General features: G+C 41.6%; 1 protein-coding gene across 6 annotated transcripts in view; it reads left to right on the top strand.

The window, feature by feature from the left end:
* TRIM55 (tripartite motif containing 55) overlaps window positions 1–22,138 on the top strand; it is a 96,296-nt gene that overhangs the window by 48,221 nt on the left and 25,937 nt on the right. The window contains exons 8-10 of one of the 6 annotated variants that reach the window (XM_033933795.1): window positions 3,287–3,486; window positions 10,184–10,438; window positions 12,508–12,598. In XM_033933795.1, the coding sequence (XP_033789686.1) occupies window positions 3,287–3,486; window positions 10,184–10,438; window positions 12,508–12,598 (546 nt within the window). The remainder of the gene's footprint in view (window positions 1–3,286; window positions 3,487–10,183; window positions 10,439–12,507; window positions 12,599–22,138) is intronic. The other 5 variants (XM_033933796.1, XM_033933794.1, XM_033933799.1 and 2 more) reach the window with 5 other exon arrangements.

Genomic DNA, 22,138 nt, shown 5'->3' with positions numbered 1-22,138 from the left:
CAGGCATGCTTCATGCGAGCTTGTTAAAAACCAACATTTCTTCTTGAGCGTGTGTATGATCCCCCTCATCTTGTGTGTTTCTGGCTGTGGGTCTTAATTAAATTTTACATTAAAAACAAATTATAAGATTTACCTGAATTATAGTAGTTTTTTGGAGAGAAAGGCATGTTTTAATCGAGATTGATAAAAGTCGACTTTGCTTCTCCCCTCCTCTCCCTTCCATGTGTTCAATAGTGCAGCAGGAGAGTGTGTTGTTTTGTGGCGGGGGAGGGGGGGTTTACGGCATTTTATATGCACAATTTTTTTTTTAATGTCTCGGGTGTTTAGATTCGGTACAAAACGGCTGCGTTAGCAGACTGTCACTTTTTAACTCTCCACACTGGTACAGTCCCTTCCTTGTCTGTCTGTTATTCTTAAGGGATTCGCCTGAAGAGTGTGCTTTTTCTGTGGGTTCTAGTATTTTTATAGGGTCAAGGACATCAAAAGAACACCAGTTTTGGCTCAGCTGGTGTAGTTGGCGAGCTGTGGGGATGCTTTGCTGAAGGGGCTTCTTCTAAGCAATTTCTAATAGTATTGCTCTATGTTAATTTTTTTAATTTATTTAATTCTTTATTTGATTATTCATTACAATAACAAATATTCACGAATATCCACCAAATTCTGTATATAAAATACAACTTATCATATAAAGGAAATAAGTCAACCATGGTATAGTCCACATTATAATGGTCACCTGTATTAAATAGGAAATGAAATCTATCTATCATTTAACATCGCAGGCAATAATTGGCTAATCTATATAAATAATACACCTCCCTCCAATATATATAAAGTTATTAATAATAGAAATTAAACTTTCAACAGGAGTTTTCCTTTAATAAAGTCTTCTAATTGGACTGGTTCAAAAAAAGTATACTTATCACTTCCATACGAGACTAAGCACTTACACGGAAATTTGAGAAAGAATGTAGCTCCAGCTGCCACCATTTTAGGTTTTAGCTGGAAGAATTGTTTCCTTTTAAACTGAGTATATCTAGAGACATCCGGAAAAATTGTCACACGTTGGCCACAAAACAGGTCTTGTTTTTTCAAGAAATTTAATTTCAAAATAGCCTGTTTTTCCAGCTCTGTTTTGAAGACCACTATTAAAGTGGCTCCTTTATCAATTATATCCTTAGAGAATTCAAGAAATTGTGATACATTCAAACTGTCAGATGAAATGAGTTTATCCATTTCACCTTCTTTAAGTATTTCTTTAGACGCTCTTGGAATGTAATAGAGGTTATCTACGGTAATTCAAGATTATCCACATTAGTATAATGCAATATATCCCTCAAATACATTTTCAAGAATTCCAAAGAAGATAAATAGTGTGTTAATGGAAAATTCAATAGACAAAGGTTTTTAGCCCTTATAGAATTCTCTAATTTTTCTAACTTAGTGTGAATCAACATACCATCTTTGATATTGGAAACAGCATTTACTTGTAAAGTATTAACAGCTTGATCTAATTTTTCTAACTTTTTTGCTGTTTCCCCCTGTTTAACATCGTAATCTCTAATTTTAACTGTAACATCAGAAGAAAATTGGCATAGCTTCAAAACGGTTTTTTGTAATGATGACTCTGTTCTGTTAATACTTAGCCATACATCGTTTAAAGTGATCTCTTTGTCCTTAGGGAGGACTTCAGAGCCTTGCCCTATGACCATCTGCACAGGGTCAGCTCTTTATGTCCCTCCAAGGATTGACCTAAATCCTCTAGTCTAGAAGGTAATGATATTTGTGGGGAAGAAGATATTCCCTCCTCCACTGGGTGGGACTCTTCTAACCCTGGAAAATATAGTGGTTGAGGAGGTGGTGTAGGTTCTCCAGAGGACAGTGAAGCTGTTAAAAGTATCCAAATGTACCTACTCTTTCTCTTGCGGCAACACAGGAGCCATAAGGTGGCGATCCATCGGACCCGTCATCAAAATTGGTGGTACTACTTTGGCCTTTCTCTTGCCCATATTGGTAAAGTTCGATACTCCCTGCTCCCTGCTCCTCTTGGGCTCCTCTTGGGCTCAAAAGGGACGAGCCCCTTTGCCATGCCCCTTCAGCTCATGACCTGAGGCTCGTGACCGCGGGCTGCGTTCCGCAGCTAGGTGGTAATTTAAAGATCCTGGAAGGACCCTCTCAGCTGGCTGGGTGGTAAGCTATGGGACTGCCTGTCCTGATGTTGAAAAGTACTTCTCAGCACTGGCATCAAGTTCTCTCCGCGGCTAGGTGATAATTTAAAGATCCTGGAAGGAACCTCTCAGCTGGCTGGGTGGTAAGCTGCGGAACTGCCTGTCCCGATGTTGAAAAGTGCTTCTCAGCACTGGTGGCAAGTTCTCTCTGCGGCTAGGTGGTAATTTAAAGATCCTGGAAGGACCCTCTCAGCTGGCTGGGCAGTAAGCTGCGGGACTGCCTGTCCCGATGTTGAAAAGTGCTTCTCAGCACTGGCGGCATGTTCTCTCCGCGGCTAGGTGGTAATTTAAAGATCCTGGAAGGACCCTCTCAGCTGGCTGGGCGGTAAGCTGCGGGACTGCCTGTCCCGATGTTGAAAAGTGCTTTTCAGCACTGGCGGCCTGCTCTATGTTAGTTGTTACTCCTGTTAGGAGTCCTTGGGGGTCTCCTCTCCTCTTGTTACTATTATAATTCACACTTCTTAGTTCTGCTTGGCTATTCGGCAGACTGGTTAGACTACAGCAGGGGTGGGCAACAAGGGCCGCAATCTAGTCAGGTTTTCAGGATTTCCCCAATGAATATGCATGAGATCTATTTGCATGCACTGTCTCCCATTTTATGCAAATGGATCTCATGCATATTCATTGGGGGAATTCCTAAAAACCCGACTAGATTGCGGCCCTTGTTGCCCACCCCTGGACTAGAGGAAAGCACAACTATTAGTATTACAGCCAAAGTTTTGTCTCAGTCTTCATCTGCTGGTCATGGTGAGCTATTACCCATCAGTGAACTGTACCGGTCTGGAGAGTCTACAAGAAAGAAAATTAGCAGGTAAGAACCTAATTTCTCCTTGCTGCCACATGTATTTCATGCACTCAGATTTTAAATTCAAATAGCTTCTTTATGCTGAGACCCAAATGCAACATCTGGAATCAGATAGGTGAATAGTTTACAGAATTGCATTGATGTATATTGCTGTACTATTATTTTGAAACGCTGTAAAGCAGAATTTTTTTCTAAATAGCCTTCATACTTTTTATGAACACCTGTTGCTATTTGTTTACATTTTTGTAATAATTAGAGGAGGAAGATTATGAAGAGGATGCAGTGGAAGGTGAAGAGTTAGATGACATTCGAACAGAATCATCTGGGGAAGAGGAAGAGGAGGTAGCTGAGAATGTTTCACAGCAGCCTCAGATGGACACAAAACCCAGTAGTACCCTTGGCCAACTTTCAGTTGATGTAGCCTCCATGCCAGCTCCAGCAGCTGGTTCTGTTCAGGTATTGTAAGTGTAAAGAGGCATTTTAAAACTTCAAGGATGAAAAAATGTTCTAAATATTGACACTGAGTAAAAATATCCATTTATTTTGTCATGTAAGAAAGCAAAACAACTTTATAATGTTCTGCACAGAGTCTATTAGTCTGTCATTTAGGAGGTTGTCGATCACATGTAAATACACCAATTTAAAGCTAATAATGCATATTAACTTCACCACCCTGCCATGAATATAGTATCAGAAACACAGAATCCTTAACCAATAAAATGTAATGTTAAACTGTTTTAAATATGAAATTGGGAATGACTGTGTTCTCTTTACTGATCTATTCCAGAATTCAGAATGGTAAGTATGTAATCCCAGAAATATCTACACCCTGGTTGATTTTCAGGCTCCTTTGTGCTTTTTTTTAATGTGATACTATGCTGTACTCTTTGTGACTCTTTGCCACTGGCAGTCATGTAACTATCAAGGCTAATATGACAACAGTGAAGGAAGCAGTCAGCCAAACCATTTGACACTGTGCTTTTGGACCCCAAATGGAGGGCCATGCCACTATTTTTGTCATAAATCCATTACATCAAAAGCCACTGACGTAGGCAACAGTAAAATAAGATCACAATAATTTGCTAAATATTTGCTATTAAATTAATGTAAATTTTGCTGTTGACCAGTGTTGTGTGTTTCATAATTTATATATGAAGCTGAATTTTAAAATTTTTCTTTTGGTGGGGAGAGAGTACAGAGATACGAGAGAAGGAGGTTTGAGGTGACGTCCCCACAGGATTTCAATATCCCCGTTCCATCCCCGCAAGTTCTGCCCCTGTCTTATTCCTGCAAGCTCTGTCTTAACTGCATAAGCCTCAAACCATTAAACAACCCAATTCCTAGATTCTTTCCTGACAAGGGAGAGAGGGGGTGGTAAAGAAAAGTTTTTCAAGGATTTTAGATTGGTGGAAAAAAAAATCTTCTTGCATGTCCCCAAAGGGGAAAAAAATTCACATTATACACTACTATTTATCATTTCCAGTGCAATAGGTGAGACATTCTAGACAATAGGGTCATATCCCCATACTTGCATGCTCTGCAGAAGGAATCCACTCTGGATTTTTCACTCTGCCTCTGCAGTACTTCATTGATCAGTTTAGCGCCCTTTACAGTCTTTCCTTCTGCAAGCATGTTTGCAGCTGTGTGTGTTCTGCTCTCCCCAAGTTATTGTTTTAAATTCAATATAATGTTGTCTCCTTTTCGGGTAATTTCGCATTTGAAGCAATTTTGGAGCTCTGCCTGCTTGAGAATTCATAGACTTCGGTCTGCAGGTGACAGGCTGATCCCATTTTGGGTACCTGTTAGTCAGTCTGCCTAGTTTTCCTTGGAACTCAGGGCCATCCCTGAAGTAGTCTCACCTTCTGTTAAGCAGGGGTCAAGCGCAGAATGTTTGGCACGCTTAAGGGGCTCTGCGGTGTTCCTCAGCGTGCCGGCTGTGTTTTAATGTCTCAGCCCGTGGTCTGCTGGGGTGGAGGCATAGTCAGACAGTGGGATCTGACTGGCAGCCCGAAATCAGCTTTATGAGAGTATTCCCAGCATTGGGGCAGTGAATTCTTCTACAGCTACTGAGAAAGAACTGAGTCCAGTGTATCAGGTTACAGTGAGTACAAGGAGCTAACAGCATGTGAGAGACGTCGGGGAAAGTTTTTAAACTGCAGTTTTCTGAGTTTCTGCATGTTCCCCCTCCTGAAAAATTCTAAAATCGCCATTTTTGGAGCTTGGGAAGGTTGAGAAATGGTACCTTTGTGGTGCGAATGTGGTGCCGGCGGCCATCTTGGAGTTTTAGCAATCTTTTTTTCTTCATCTCCCTGCTTCTTCAAAACTTTGATTTTTGCCTGGAAACCTGCTGGGATGGAGTCCTTGGGGTCTCCTCTTGTGAATTCATGCCAGGTTTGCACAAATATAGTACTGTAGCGACCAGCTTAGCTTTCCCCCCACAGAAGCAGGTGATCAGATGCTCAGCCAGTCCGGCGGGGTGGCTTCCATTACTTTCAGTGCTCTGCACAGACTGCCTTGAAATCATCAAATTGTGAGTGTTTATTCTTTACTTCAAGTTATTAAAGAAAGTTGACCCTGGTTGATAACACAGAGCCTGGCTGATAACACTGAGGTTACAGAAGTAAAGGTTAATTGAATGAGAGCCTCAGAGAAGTGTCATCCTAACTCAGTGAGTTCAGCAGTGCTTGGCCATTTGAGTAGTCCTTGCATTAAAGTGAAAACCTGCAGAGGTTTCAGTGAAAAACCTGAGGAAGTTTCAGTGAAGGTCTGTGGTAACAATTGCTCAGTGGTCTTTATCATAAGACGTATAGGTAGGAAAGGTGGGAGAATCAAATCTCTTTCATGTGAAAGGAAGGTCTTATTCTGAGAGGGTATAGGAGGTGATAGGCTCAGGAGTAATCTAAGGAAATACTTTTATACAGAAAGAGGTGATAGGCTCAGGAGTAATCTAAGGAAATACTTTAATACAGAAAGGGTGGTAGATTTGTGGAACAGTGTCCCGGTAGAGGTGGTGGAGACAAAGACTGTCTGAATTCAAGAAAGCGTGAGACAGGCACTTGGGATTTTTTTTTTTAGAGAGAGGAGGAGATAGTGGATGTTGTGAATGGACAGACTGGATGGGCCATTTGACCTTTATCTGCCTTCATGTTTCTACAGTATGTTCTTTATAATAAAGGTAATATATTCAGAACTTTCAGTAAAATGAGTTGGAGGGAAATATGAAAGTTTAGACATAAAAGATATCTTTAACATGGTAAATAGATCTCATTAGGTTTTACCTTTTAAATAAAACCTAATGAGGTTAATTTGTGTGATCTAGTGGCATACACAAACAAAAAGCACAAGCCAATTATCAGATAGTCAACAAACAAAAATCCTCATAAACATATATATATTTTTGATAACATTTAAAAATCATAAAAAAACAATTGGGTAGGTTGATATGGAACAATGGTCAATACAAGTTCAGTCTATCTAATCAAAATCCAAACCTTAGTCATTTCAAACTGCCTATGAAGGGATGCTGAAAGGTTTTCGGCCCAACCAAGAGAAGCCATGAAACTTACAAGTTATTCTATACTTTCCACTTTTCATTTCATGTCATAATCAATGAAATGAAAAGTGCCAAGAAAAGTGTAGAATATTTAATCTGTAAGTTTCATGGCTCCACATCATTCTCTTCTTGGTTGGGTTGAGAACTTTTCAGCAGCCCCTCGTACATGTATTTTGGAACTTACACAGTGGGTTATGTCTGGTTCTACTGGTGAACATTTGAATGCGAGGTGTCCTAATAGCCCTTGAGACAGGCATTTTGCTGAAACACTTTGGATTCAATTTGTTTAAAAAGGCTATGAAGAAATAAAACAAGGAATCCAAGTGATACCGTTTTTATTGGACTAATTACAGCATGGTTAGAGTAGCTTTCAAAAGTAATCCTTCTTCAAATCAGATATTAGCAAATGAAGACAGCTATCCGCTATAATAAAACCCATAGCGCGCATGCGCAGTTCAAACTCAGTGGGTCCGTGATCCGTGGCACCATGCCCGCGCATGCACAGTGCCTGCCTCAGCTGATTTCCTGCCCCGATCTCTGACGCAAGCCTCAGCTGATTTCCTGCCTTCTGACCAGCTGCCACTGCCGGGACGCTTCTTCTTCTCACCCCCGAACCAGCAGCAGCAGCAGCCACGGTTTCAGCAAGCAGCCGTGGGCCATTTGCTAGGCCAGCCCACTTCAATAATGCGATCTGAGCCGGCCTAGCAAAAGCCCCGAGGCTGCCCGGCCTAGCGGATGCTTTTACAGGGGGAGCAGGGAAGGGAGAAGGGGTGGTGAAGGGGAGGTAAAAGGAAGGAAGAACGGCTACTGCAGGACAGGGGGAGCAGGGAAGGGGTGCTGCTAGACAGGGGGGAGTTAAAAGGAAGGGATAAGGAGTGCTGCTGGACAGGGGGAGATAAAAGGAAGGGAGAAGGGCTACTGCTGGGCAGGGGGAGCAGGGAAGGGGTGTTGCTTGACAGGGGAGAGGTAAAAGGAAGGGAGAGAGACAGACAGAAATAAAGACAGACATAAAAAAAGAAAGGGGGCAGGGAGAGAGAAAGAAAGACAGACATACAGAAAGAAAGCAATGCCTAAATCTACACATCTATCTAGCACCCATTAATGTAAAAGGCTAAAAAACTAGTCAGTATATAAAACATCAAAGTGTTCAACAGGCTTACAAGAAGAGAGAGGGGAGGGTGGGAGACAGGGAGATAAGGAAGGTTAATATGAGGGTGTCAAAGCAGTAAAAATGATGTTTTGTAATATGAGAGAAAGCCAATGTCTTCGTTAAGTCCTGTCTGGTGGGTTCCAAATGTTTTATCATTTTGATCTCAAAGGTCTTGCATTCCTGGATTGTCTTAAAATTTATTTTAATATTCTCACCATAAAATCATTGGTGCAGAGTTCTGGTTTTCTGAAATGTTGCCCCACAGTGGTGATATGCCAGTTGACATTGCAATTTTTATTTTGATATCTGTGTGAATTAATCCTAGTCTTCAGCATCTGGCTTGTTTCTCCAATATAGCATCCTTCTCTACACTTTTTGTATTGAATGATATAAACTACATTTGAAGGTGAGCATGTGAAGGATCCCCTTATGTTGAATGTTTTCCCCCATGTGGGTAACTATGGGGTCTTGTGAAATATGTTGGCATAGTTTGTAGCTAGTTTTGTTGCAGGGAGGTGAGCTAGTATCTTCCTTGTGTATAGGGAGTATGTTCCTCACCGGTTTTTGTTTCAGATTAGGTGGCTATCGGAAGGCCAGCATGGGTGGAGCTGGGAATATTTATTTTAATAATTCATCACCCTGGAGTAGTAGCTGTAGATTATTTATGATTTTCTTGTTTTTTCAGCTCTAAATTGTATGGCACTGTCAGGGGGATTTTCTCTGTGATCTTCTTGCCTTTGTACTGCAATAGGTTTTCTCTAGGTATTTCAAGGGAGGAGACAATATTTTTGGAGATGATTTTGGCGTTGTATCCTTTTTGCTTAAAAGATTCAGGGGAAGATTCTCAAAACTTTAACGTGGTCACTAAAACGGTTCCAGCCAGTGTAGAATTTGTGTATTTTAGCGGCAGATTATCAAAATGGCTTACCGTGGTCTTTTCCGAGCTTCCTAGTAGTCTCCAACTCTGCCATACAAATGTATTACAATGAGGTCATTAATATTTAAATGAGCACTCTGGGTGATTCTCTGTTATCACCAAATGATTCCCTAACCCTGCTGTCCTACATTTGCGAACAAAATTTTCCAGTAGGTCTGAGCTGTCCTAGCCTTACTTTTTGGTCAGTGCCTGAGCGCTGATTGGTTCAGGCATTGACAGGAAAGTAAGGCTTGACAGCTAAGACCTTCCAGAAAATTTTGCCACCATCAAGCAACCCTCTCCCTCTTTGGTAGCCCACTCCCTCTTGCCACTGCTGTTAGACAAATCCCACTCCCTCCCACTGCCAAGCAACCCCCTCAACACCCCCTGGCAGTGGGAGAGATGCCCACTCTCTCCTGCCACCAAGCAACCATCTCCGACACACCCCCAGGCAGCAGGAGGGATGCCCACTCCCTTCCCCTGTCACCATTGTACCCCCAAAAAAACCCCCACCATCCCCTTTATCTTATTTACAAAGGCCGGCCGGAGGGATGCCTCCTACCTCCGGCCAGCAGGCCCGCCTTTTCAAAATGGTGGGCCTTCCCTCCCCGGCACTTCCTGGGAGGTGCCATGGAGGGGCCTAAAGCTCTGATTGGCCCAGGTTGCTTAAGACTCATCCTGTGGTAAGAAGCAAGGACCCAACACATTCCATGTTTCAACAAAACTAGCCTTTCTCAGGAGTCCATAAAGCCTGAAGAAACTTCTGTTAACAGAGCAGAGGTACAGCCAGTATTATAAAGCAAGTACATGCAGCTCAACGAACTTGAACAAACTAACCCCCTGTTTTACTAAGGTGCGCTAAGTGTTTTAGCACGTGTTTAGTGTGCACTAAATCTACGCACGCGCTAATCGCTAACGCATCCATAGACTAACATGCACGCGTTAGCATTTAGTGCGCCCTAATATTTAGTACACGCTAAAAAGCATAGTGTACCTTAGTAGAAGGAGTCCTACAAGTCACATGACTCCTATTGTCCAATAATCATACATACATTCTCATGCTTAAGGTGAGCGCACTGAGCAGTATACAAAAGTTTCAAATTATTTTATTTACAAAATCCTTTTATCAGAAAGTCCAAGAACTGACAGCCAATCACAGTGGCAGTAGCTTATTTGACCCATAGACATATGACTGAATTCAAATCTGAAATATTATAACCAAGTAGAAAAAGCATTCAGATAACATGTTCACTTAGAGTATGAATAAGACTTATACATTTTCTAAGTTATAGGCTTTAAAACTGAAAGATTAAGAACGTAAAATGTTAGTTATTTTTACAAAAATGTTGAATTTCAGTCATACACTGTTCATTGTTTAAGCATTGGAATTGCAATAATTCTTTTAATTCAAAACAATATTATTCATTGAAATGATCTAAAATAAAATAAGGAAGCAGAAGATGGTATCAGAAGGTAATAAAGTCTTCTCTGCTTCTTCTCCCTTCGTTCCCTCACCCACTTTGTCCTGGTAAAGGGTATGGTGGAGTCAGATGGTGTTCATCAGAGCCCACAAACCACTGATCCCCTGTTTTACCCCAGCTGGTATAAGACTCAAACACGGCCAGCCCTCGACTCAAATACAGCCCAGGCAAGCAACATTTTGAGTCATGGAGGGCCTTCAGTCTCTACAGAAGTGAATATGCAGAAATCTGAAGGTGCAGAGGCAACAGGAAAGGAAAACACAGCTTTGAGTGGTAAGGACAGCAGATCAACTGCAGCTGATCTCCAGGTCAGTGTCCATTATATCCAAATGGTGTGTGTGTGTGTGTGTGTGTGTATGTGTCAGAGCTGCCAAGGGGGCCCAATATTTGAGGAAAGTAGTATAATGGGTACACCTCATGTCAAAATGATTGACAGCTGTCAGAGATAAGGATCGACCAATCAGTGTTCACTTCCGGGTTAAGCCCTGCCCACACCACACCCACTCTCCACCCAAACCCCACCCACTTTTACCCAAACTCTGCCCACTTTTACCCAAACCCCACCCACTCTGCGCCCACTTTTCCCTTAGCCCTGCCCATGCCCCGCCCACTCCACACACCCTCCCACCCATGTGTTTAAATCTGTCTGAACATGTACCGGCCCCCAGGTAACTGAAAAAAGGCCTACCAAGAGGTCTCGTAACTTTCTTAAAGACTGTAATGCGGAGAAAGAGGGTTACCCACTAGCTGAAAAACCGATTAACGCAACAGCAGATACCAGGGAGCATACATACGAATTAACAGATTCTGAAATACAAGAGTTTCCAGATGCTCAAAAGCTATATGATTCGGACACAGAAATTGAAGATGTAGGCTATGAACTACCAGAGGATAATGCTTCAGATATTGAATTTTATGAAGCCGCCGCTGACGCAGAAGCAACAGACATGTTGGAAAAGCCAGGATCTTCCACGGTAAGAGAGAGAGAGAGACACACACACACACTTTTTATTACCAGGGGGCCGGTACATGTTCAGACAGGTTTAAACACACCTCCCCTCTCCCCTTGGCTTTATCAGTGGGGCTACAAGAAGGATGAACCAATGAGCTGTAAAATACCTCCATATTTTGGATTTTAAAGTCCTGTTAAATCATTTTGGCATGAGGTGTACCCATTATACTACTGAGGAAGATTATAGAAGCCCTGCACCACTCCAGCCATCCCCACCCCCTGCTCTGCCCAGCCTTGTCTCCTGGTTCCATGCCCTGATATGCCTCAATTCTGCAGCTGCAGCCCCTCTCTGTGGGACCAGTCTAGTGAATTTTTGCAGTTTATATCGTGAGCCTGGTCTCGCAGCAGCAGGAAATAACTTCTTATGAACACAACTCCTGTTGCTGATGGAGGGGGACGCTGCAGAATGGGGAGTTCACAGCTCCCCAGTGGGAGTGAGGGAGATGACCTGTAGAAATGGGATTATACTTAGTAGGTCTGAGATGTATGTGTTCCAATTTAGGAAGGTACTTTGAAAGACTGAAATACTTAAGAATGGGAAAAGCAAACTTGCTTTTTAGAAATCTACAAAAGCACAATCATTTTACTTGGAAAATAAGTATCTTACAAAAATAAAACTAAAGTAATGGTCAGCACATGTAACTGTTCAATGTTGGAAGCTGTGAAGTTGCTGCAGACAAACAGCGTAGATTGGATGAAGTGGAGTGGAATGCAGGGAAGGATCAAATAATGTAAAAACAAATGACATACCAACAAAAAGTAAATTCTAAAAACTAAAGCTGAATATCAATAGGATCCTAATGTTCTTTACAATTATAACCCATCAGAAAAACGCAATTCTTACCTCAGGATACCATGACCACCAAAGGAGCAAAGGGAGAAGAAAGTCATTTATTATTATTATTAATAATATTATTCAATCACAGCTGGGTAAATTGAAACACTGCAAAAAATAATAAAATTAAATATCATGCCCAAGTTCTCACACTAGAGATGTGCACAGTGTAAATTTTTTATTTGTTTCACCATTTAATAAGTTTTTTTAATGTGCATTAAAACTTTTAATGTGCATGAATCAGCTTAACAGGTGTTAACTCATAGGTTCATGTTAAATCAATTTAGGATTCACTCTGTTTTTAAGGCACACAAATGAATCGAATGAGCCTTAAGGAATGTGTATCCTTGAGTCACACAGTTCTGGCAGAGGGCAGAAAACATCTTGCATGCCAAAAATTTGGAACTATTGCACCAAATGCCTCCACACCAAAGGCAATTTTTGGATGTTACTTTGTTAGTCCAAGATGGCACCAATGCCGGTACATTATAATGCATAAATAATAAAGCATTCTTCTTATTTTCTCACAGGAGTTAGAATTCTGCTTGTCACTTTTGGCTTTCTTTATCATACTGCATCACCTCTGGAGTCAGATTCAATTCATGATATATTCTGTATTTGGTATGAAAAGTTTACCTTTTACTCATCAACTAACCCCAGTAGTGTAGTAACTTCACATCATACTTCTAGCTGGAAAAAAAAACCCTATAACCACTCTCTATTCTAAACCATGCAAATAAAAAATATAAATTAAAAAAATACAATGCATGCAGATTGTGCTAACAATCTATATGCTGCTGCTTTCCTTGCCTAGCATTCTCACTTCTAAGTTTAGTACATTTGTACAATAATTTTTAGTTCAGAGATTAATTGATATCAGGCCTCATGAGGTATTCCATAAGAGTTACCTAGATTTAAGTAGTAAGTGCATGCAAATATCAGTATTCTAGTATTCTGGTTCCCTGCTATTCCATAACTACACAACAGTGTTCAATGATGCATACTTTGCATGTGGGTTGTCACCTGGGAAGAGTTTGGGCGAAGCATGGCAGGATGTACATAAATTTATGAATGGAGATTGAAAAATACGGTACTATAGTCCGTGTGTATTCTTTACCAGTCTAGGCATAATCATTTACATCTGTGACTGGTATAAGTGCTTGAACCTAAAGTATAGAGGTATATTATTCTAAAAAGAAAAGTAGCCACTTGTTTTTCTTTATATAATGGGCTCCAAATAGGCATGGTCTTGCCACCTAAAAATAGGTGACTCTTTATAGAATCAACCTCCATATGAGCAATTCTGTAACAAGTCACTTACATTTATTTATGTACCATGGAAAGAATTCAATAAAGGACGCTGAAAATTTGGTACTCAAAAATTGAGCACTTAAGGGGGGATTCATCAAGCGGTGTTAGGGCTGTAAGTTGCATTAATTGACTCAGCGTGATCTAAACAGTCCTAATGTCATTTTTCTAAAAATTGTATGATGATATTTAAGTCGCCATGCATTAGGGAGTAATGAGATGCAAAATATTCACATGAATGTTTTACATCTCATTTCTATATAAATAACCTAACACAACTTGCGGTGATATACCGCAAGTCACGTTATGGCTTAAAAGGCATGGTAAGATAACCCTAGCTGGAAATATGACCCCTAGCGGTAGTCACCTGAGACTGCCACTAGGGACACCATTTTTATGACAGTGCTGGAGTGATCAGGGGTGATTAAGCATCACAAATCAATATAAGCTATGTAGGAACCAGAGAGAAAAAAATCTAACGCACTATATATGATAACTTTCTGTTGTACACTCAAATTATTGAAATAAGGACCAGTGATTGGTGTTCAACTCACCGAACCTGATCTCTAATCAATATTAGTTTAATTTCAGTTTTAAAGAGGAGGGGCCTCAGATCCCCGTGCGCTGCCAGCAATAAACTTATTAGCCGCACTAGAAAGGGAAATGACCTCATCGGCCTCCCTCCTCCTCCTGCCTAATATGTTAACCTCCAATAGTTAGTAATCAAAAAAACTTCAAAAGGTTCAATTGTTTCAGTGGAGATATTGCTGTCCTCACTGGTCCGCTCCCGCCAACGTATAGCTAGCTGACATTTCGCTATATGGCTGCGTCAGGGCGGTGGACTCTCGGCTAAATTCTTAAGCTCAAATCGGCAGCGCACGGGGATCTGAGGCCCATCCTCTTTAAAACTGAAATTAAACCAATATTGATTAGAGATCGAGTTCGGTGAGTTGAACACCGATCACTGGTCCTTATTTCAATAATTTGAGTATACAACAGAGAGTTATCATATATAGTGATTAAGCATCACCCCTGGCCAAAGAGCCCTGGACCCCAGACCAGCCCCAGTGGATCCCTAGACTCCCTGGGCCACCAATAATAAATCAGGTAGCCATGAGGAGGGTGGTGGGTCTTAGGGTGTCAAACATGAGGGGGGGTTAGGTCTGGGGGTTATTCCTGTAAGATGGGATTCAGCAACTTGTGGTACCGGGATATCGCAGGTTGCTGAATCCTGCAGGGCATCAAGGTGCAGTAAAGGATTCCCCCATAAGTGCTATTCTATAAAGGGAGTGCACTCTTTATAGACTAGCATTTGGCATGGGTTTAGCACCTAACTTTTGGATGGCATACTTACGCCTGATAAAAGCAAGTGTAAATGTCAATGCCCAACTTAGGTGCACTTTGGGTGAATTCTGTAGATCCATGTGCAAGTTTTTCGAATGCCCTCGACATGCCTTCTGTCCACACGCCCTTTTCAGATATGTACAAAGTTTATAGAATAGCATGCATCAAGATGCACGCGCAAATTTGTAAGACTGCCAATTAACATAATTAGTTTTTAGCACCCAATTATTGATGTTTCCGAGCTCATTGGTCAATTTATTTGCATATGCATCTCTGATGCACGCACAAAATTGGATTCAATATATAGAAACAAGGGGCATCTGTACATGTACATGTACAGAATGTTGACATTTAGGCACTTAAGTGTACACTTACCTACAAAAATGTAATTTGGATGCCTAAGTGGTATCCTACAAATAGGTACTGAAATGGCATAGTATAGTGGTTCCCAAACCTGTCATGGGGACTCCACAGCCAGTCAGGTTTTCAGGATATCTATTTATGAGAAAGATTTGCAAGGTTAGAGGTAGTATATACAATTCTCTCTCATGAATATTCATTGTGGATATCCTGAAAACCTGAATGGCTGGGGATCCCCCAGGACAGGTTTAGGAACCACTGGCTTAGCATATATTTGGGGTTTTTTTAATTTCTTTATTTATAATTTTAACAATTGACAATTTATAAAAGTCAAAAAAGCAAAAACAGCCTATATATCAAAAGAATATCAATACAAAATATTTCATATTACAGGAAATAATGAAAGATAATATCGTTGTAATTAGTCCACCATATATTTGGTGAATGAGCTGACATTAATATGAACAAATTAAAGGAAAACTAAAGTTGAGGCGATACAGGTCCCAAACTTTTCTTTCTTTATGAGCTAACATACTGGAACATAACTCAGGAAGCTTCTATAAGTTGTACTTTAGCGGGAATAAATTTGGATAATTGCTGTGGCACATAAAATACACATCTGGGGTTTTTTTTCTTAACATCTCAATATGACACTGCTGCTGTGTCAAGTTGATGTTTTGAGCTGAGCACTCACAAATATCCTATGGTGGTTAATATCTACTTCACTTCTTTTTATATGTAACACATTTTTAGATTAAATCTTTTTGCCTTATTTATTGAATTCTGATATAAAGTACACTTCTCCCTCCGTATTCGCGGTGGATCCATTCCGGATATAGGCGTGAATATGGAAAAACCGCGAATAACTTTTCAATATGTTATGTGTGGTTATCTGTAAAAGTCGGCGTTTTACCATTAAAACCGCGAATGCAGTAATGTACTACGGGGATTTAAAAGAGCTCCTGAGCAGGGTGAAAGTACATACTGTTGAGGGCAATTTGGCCTGCACCAATGAGCGCCTCCCCGCTCCTTGCTTACCTTGGGCACTATTAGCGGCTCCCCGTGCTCCAGGCCCCCTCCATCTGCACCTCTCGCTCGCCCCCCTCCCCTTCCTCCCGTGTATGTGTGCGCACCGCTATTTGTTCCCCTTTCATTGGGTGTTACAGTTTCCTCTGCAGCCAATGGCAGGGTGTGCAGAGACCTGCCTGCAGGGTGTCCTCAGCCCTTAGAAGCGCTGCCACTTGTGATATGCGGCTGTCTCTCTCTCCTCCTCCTCCCCAGCCTTTCTTCCCGGCATGGAGCCTTCAGCCCCGGCTGAGCAGCCGAGCATTCAAAGCCCTCCTCTCCGCCGGCTGGAGCGAGATCTTGATTTCCAATGCGAGGGGAGGATTGGATTTTTTGTCTCTCCCCTGGGAAAGAAGACGGGGATTGTTGCTTCTTTTTTTTTTTTTTTAAGCACTAGCTTTAACGCTGTTGGGGAAGCGATGATTTGGGTAAGTGGGAAGTTTCTCTCTGCCTCTCAGCTCGGGTGCAAGTGGAGTCCCAAGACAAAGTAAACCTCTTGAGGTGCCTGAGGCATGACAAGAGGCAAAAATGATTTGAAACTGAGAAATTGCTTGCATAGAAGGTGGGAGGGTGGGAAGGAGTTTTCAGAGTAATGTAATTTTGGGGGGCGGAGTCAGCCAACGAAATATCGCGAATAAGTGAAAACGTGGATACGGAAACCGCGAATACGGAGGGAGAAGTGTATATGTTTTCTGTGAATTCAATTTAGATATTTTAGTGTCTCCCAAGAGTTCTCTTTTTGATTTCCATTAAACACCATAACACACTTGCAGGGATATCTCAAAACAAAGGTTGCTCCCAACTGAATGACCTTTGGTCTCAAGATCAAAATTTGTTTCCTTCACTTTTGGGTAGGGCGAGACACATCTGGATGCATTCTTATAACATTAATAATAATAATAATAATAATAATTTTATTCTTATATAAAAGGGAACATCCTTATATTTGAAAAACAACTTAAGCATCCATTCCCTATCTGAATCTATAGCAAATTGTACCAATAATGTAACTGAAGTCTGGACCTCCATATCTGACTTCTCCAGGAAATTAGATAAGTCCAAACTATCAGCAGATAAATTCTGCTGGTTAGGACTTCGAGCTTTAATTCGTCTAGGTAAGTAGTATATTTTGGAGATAAGTGGATATGAGGTTTCTGGTACCTTAAGAACTTCATTCAAGTATCTTTTAAACATAACTAAAGCAGTTGTCGGAAATATTTTTGGGAACTTAATAATCTGGAGATTACATCTCCTAATAGAATTTTACATCATTTCTTGTTTAAAGTGCAAACTTGCACTGTCTTTGACCCAAGTCAATGCCTGCGCCTCCAAAGTCTTTATCCTAGTATCCGCATAATCCGCTTTATGTTCCAAACTTAATACTTTAGACTTAAGTTCCAAATTTTCTGAAAGCACCATGGTATACCTTGAGGAGTGTGTGGCGCAGTGGTTGAAGCTACAGCCTCAGCACCCTGGGGTTGTGGGTTCAAACCCCACGCTGCTCCTTGTGACCCTGGGCAAGTCGCTTAATCCTCCATAGCCCCAGGTACGTTAGATAGATTGTGAGCCCACCGGGACAGATAGGGAAAATGCTTGAGTACCTGATTGTAAAACCACTTAGATAACCTTGATAGGCGGTATATAAAAAAAAAAATCCTAATAATCCTAATTTCCCAAGGAAATTTGTACGCTGGATATCGCCTCCCATAATGATTCCATATTAAAGACCTTGGATCTTATCAAAGGGGCAGTCTCAGTTCTGGGCCCTGCAAAGGAAACCAAAGAACCTTTTGCCACTGTAGAAATTGTTGAATTTTCCTGGGCATGTTCCAGTCTCCCCACCGGCTGTAATGCTGTTAAAGAGAACTCCTCCTGCTTCCGTCCATGGAAACACATTCTGTCCTGTTGGGACAGTAAAAAGAATGTTCTGGGTCGGTCCAGCTGACAACAGCTCCTCCGATTCTACAGGACGAGTTGGCAGGCTCCACTCGTCCAGGGATAGAATGGCTCCCTTGAAAGAGAACTCGTGTGCCTCAGCTTGCGTGCCCTCTCCAGCCGAGGTTTGATCCTCAGGATGTGTTGTTCGGGAACTTTGCTCAACGAAGCGATCCATCAGCTGATTCGTCCAGGAAAACCCAAACCTTTGATTTTCTCTTCACCATTAGGCAGAAGGGAGAAAATTTTTTAAAAGGACCGCAATGGCATCTCCCTGCTGAGCTCATTCCGCCATCTTGGATAAACTCTTCTCGAAATCTCATCGGCTTAGCATATATTTGTAAGAGAGGTGTTCATGTGGTGGACTATACGCAAGGCAGACAACGTACATGCCTGTTATATTTAGATGCCCACATTTACACCAGATCTGTGGCAGGTATAAATAGGGGCACCTAAATGAACACTAATATTATTTATCCAAATGCATACTAGTATTCAATAAAGACATGGGCACCCAAGTATCCATATAAGAACATAATAAGAACATAAGCAATGCCTCTGCCGGGTCAGACCCGAGGTCCATCGCGCCCAGCAGTCCGCTCACGCGGCGGCCCAACAGGTCCAGGACCTGTGCAGCAATCCTCTATCTATACCCCTCTATCCCCTTTTTCAACAGAAAATTGTCCAATCCTTTCTTAAACCCCATTACCGTACTCTGCCCTATTACGTCCTCTGGAAGCGCATTCCAGGTATCCACCACCCGCTGAGTAAAGAAAAACTTCCTAGCATTTGTTTTGAATCTATCCCCTTCCAATTTTTCCGAATGCCCTCTTGTTCTTTTATGTTTTGAAAATTTGAAGAATCTCTCTCTCTCTACTTTCTCTATGCCCTTCATGATCTTGTAGGTTTCTATCATGTCTCCTCTGAGTCTCCGCTTTTCCAAGGAGAAGAGCTCTAGCCTCTCCAGTCTTTCAGTGTATGAAAGGTTTTCCATGCCCTTAATCATTCGTGTCGCTCTTCTCTGGACCCTCTCAAGTATTGCCATATCCTTCTTGAGGTACGGTGACCAATACTGAACACAGTACTCCAGGTGCGGGCGCACCATTGCCCGATACAACGGCAGGATGACTTCTTTTGTTCTGGTCATAATACCATTTTTAATAATACCCAACATTCTGTTTGCCTTCTTCGCGGCTGCTGCGCATTGCGCCGTTGACTTCATTGTTGTATCCACCAATACACCCAAATCTCTTTCAAGGTTACTTCCCTCTAATACTAATCCCCCCATTTGGTAGCTGAACATCAGGTTTTTTCTCCCTATATGCATGACCTTGCATTTCCCTATATTGAATTTCATCTGCCATTTATTCGCCCACTCCTCCAGTTTGTTTAGGTCCCTTTGTAGGTCCTCACACTCTTCCGTAGTTCTAACCCTTCTACAGAGTTTAGTGTCGTCCGCAAATTTTATAACTTCACATTTCGTCCCCGTTTCCAGGTCATTTATAAATATATTGAACAGCAGCGGTCCAAGTACAGACCCCTGCGGAACTCCGCTCGTGACTTTCCTCCAGCCCGAGTAGTGACCCTTTACTACAACCCTCTGTCTCCTGCCTGCCAACCAGTGTTTAATCCATCTGTATACGTCCCCTTCCACCCCGTGGTTCCATAGCTTCCTAAGCAGCCGCTCATGGGGTACTTTGTCAAAGGCCTTTTGGAAGTCAAGGTAAATGATGTCTACAGGTTCCCCTTTGTCCAACTGGCTGTTTACCCCCTCAAAGAAGTGCAGTAAGTTTGTTTGGCACGATCTTCCCTTGCAGAAGCCATGTTGGCTCGCTTTCATCAGCCCATTTTTTTCGATGTGCTCACAGATGCTATCCTTTATCAGTGCTTCTACCATCTTGCCTGGAACCGATGTCAAACTTACCGGCCTATAGTTTCCCGGGTCTCCTCTTGACCCCTTTTTAAAGATAGGTGTAACATTTGCTATCTTCCAGTCCTCCGGAATCTCTCCAGTTTTCAGGGATAGGTTGCAAACTATTTGGAGTATTTCCGCTATCTCATTTCTTAGTTCTTTTAGTACCCTAGGGTGGATTCCGTCCGGGCCTGGTGATTTGTCACTTTTCAATCTATCTATCTGTTGGAGGACATCCTCATGGCTCACCTCTATTGCTGACAGTTTTTCTTCTTGGTCACCATGGAAGATCACGTCGGGTTCCGGTACACTGGATGTGTCCTCGCTTGTGAAGACTGACGAGAAGAATTTGTTTAACCTGTCGGCTACCTCTTTTTGCTCCTTTATCACTCCCTTTTCGTCTCCATCATCCAACGGTCCTACTTCCTCCCTCGCTGGTTTCTTCCCCTTAACATATCTGAAGAATGATTTAAAGTTTTTTGCCTCCCTGGCCAGTTTCTCTTCGTATTCTCTTTTCGCTCTCCTAACCACTTGATGACATTCTCTTTGGTGTTTCCTGTGTTCATTCCAGTTTTCCCCAGTTTGGTCCTTTTTCCATTTCCGGAATGATTTTTTCTTGTCTCCTATCGCTTTCTTCACCTCGTCGTTTATCCATGCGGGGTTTTTTGTTCGGTTTTTTTTGCACCCTTTTCTAAATCTGGGGATGTACATATGTTGTGCTTCTTGCACTGTGCCCTTGAATAGAGACCAGGCTTGCTCTACAGTTTCTGTTTTCCTTGAGCTGTTTCTAAGTTTTTTTTTAACCATTGCTCTCATAGCATCATAGTTTCCTTTCTTGAAGTTGAACGTTGTCACTGTGGTTCTCTTCCCTTTTGCTGTACTTACTCCTAATTTGTACTGGATCATGTTGTGATCGCTGTTTCCTAGTGGTCCTACTACTTCCACTTCTTTTGCAGGTCCCCCTATTCCGTTTAGGATTAGGTCAAGAGTGGCATATAGAACAAGTTATCACCCAGAACACAGAACACAGAACCCAGAACACAGAAACAACCTGCTGTAGAATTGCACCCCACATGTATAATAGGTAAAGCAGAGGTGGATTTAACTACCTGCAAATTCACAGTTTTGTTATAGTATTATTTTCCCATTTCAAACAGCTTACAATTCAAGTAATGCAGGAGGCAGTAGAGGGTTAACCCCCTAATTCTATAAACCTGGGCACACACCTTTCGACTAGCATGGAGAAATTTTCATGCAAGTTATAGAAGATGCCTCCCTTAATTGTTTAAGTAGATACTGATTGACTTTAACTGCCAATAATGATCCTTCAGTGGTATTAGTTGGCGCCAACTTGCGGTTATGTGTGAAACTGTACTCGATCATTATTGAGAAAAAGGATAGGATTTGATATACTGCTTTTCTGTGTTTATAATCACAGCAATTTATTTATTTATTTAAATCATTTATATACTGCCTATATCCTAAGCAGTTTACATTGAATAGCAATCAGGTACTCTAAATGTTTTCCTTATCTATCCCAGTGGGTTCACAATCTAAATATAGTACCTGGTTTATATATTATATATAGGTACTAAAGGGAGCGGGAGGGAGCGGGATGCATTAAATGCCAAGCTCAAAGGGGAACTTTTGTTCATTTGTGTTTAGAATGTTCTAAGTTGACAATATGTCTGATATGTCTGATATCAACTATTGTGTGGGGGATAGCTGCTGGGAGATCAAAGGGCCCTTATGGAGCAGAATGTGACAAAGCTACAGTGGCAGTTCATATATATCTCCACTCTTTGGCTTAAAAAGGTCTGTGTTACGTATCCTTTCCTCTCCCTTTCCAAAAGTAGGCAGCACTTCTGAAAATGAAGCAGTCTTAACAAAAGGGTTTAAGCCTTTCCCCAGCTCCTGAAATTAATTTCTCAGCAAGGATTCTTTTTCCTGCTATAGTAAGATGTAGCCCATCATTACAATATAGTTTCTTTTCTTTCCATGTATTACCCCATCTTCCTATATACCTAAAGCCTTCTTGATGAAGCCAAGCTTCGAGCCAGCTATTGAATTCGTCTATGTTTCATATTAACATATTGCTGGACTTCTTTGAAGGTGTAAATAAACATGTGGATAAAGGTGAGCCATTTGATATACTGTATCTAGATTTTCAGAAAGCTTTGGACAAAGTTCCTCATAAGTAGCTCCTGAGTAGTGTTACCATCTGGCTCCAGAAAAAG

This window comes from Geotrypetes seraphini, chromosome 2 (genome assembly GCF_902459505.1).
Source record: "Geotrypetes seraphini chromosome 2, aGeoSer1.1, whole genome shotgun sequence".
Classification (NCBI taxonomy): domain Eukaryota; kingdom Metazoa; phylum Chordata; class Amphibia; order Gymnophiona; family Dermophiidae; genus Geotrypetes; species Geotrypetes seraphini.
Note: the sequence above shows the minus strand (reverse complement) of the source record. Positions and strands in the feature narration are given on the sequence as shown.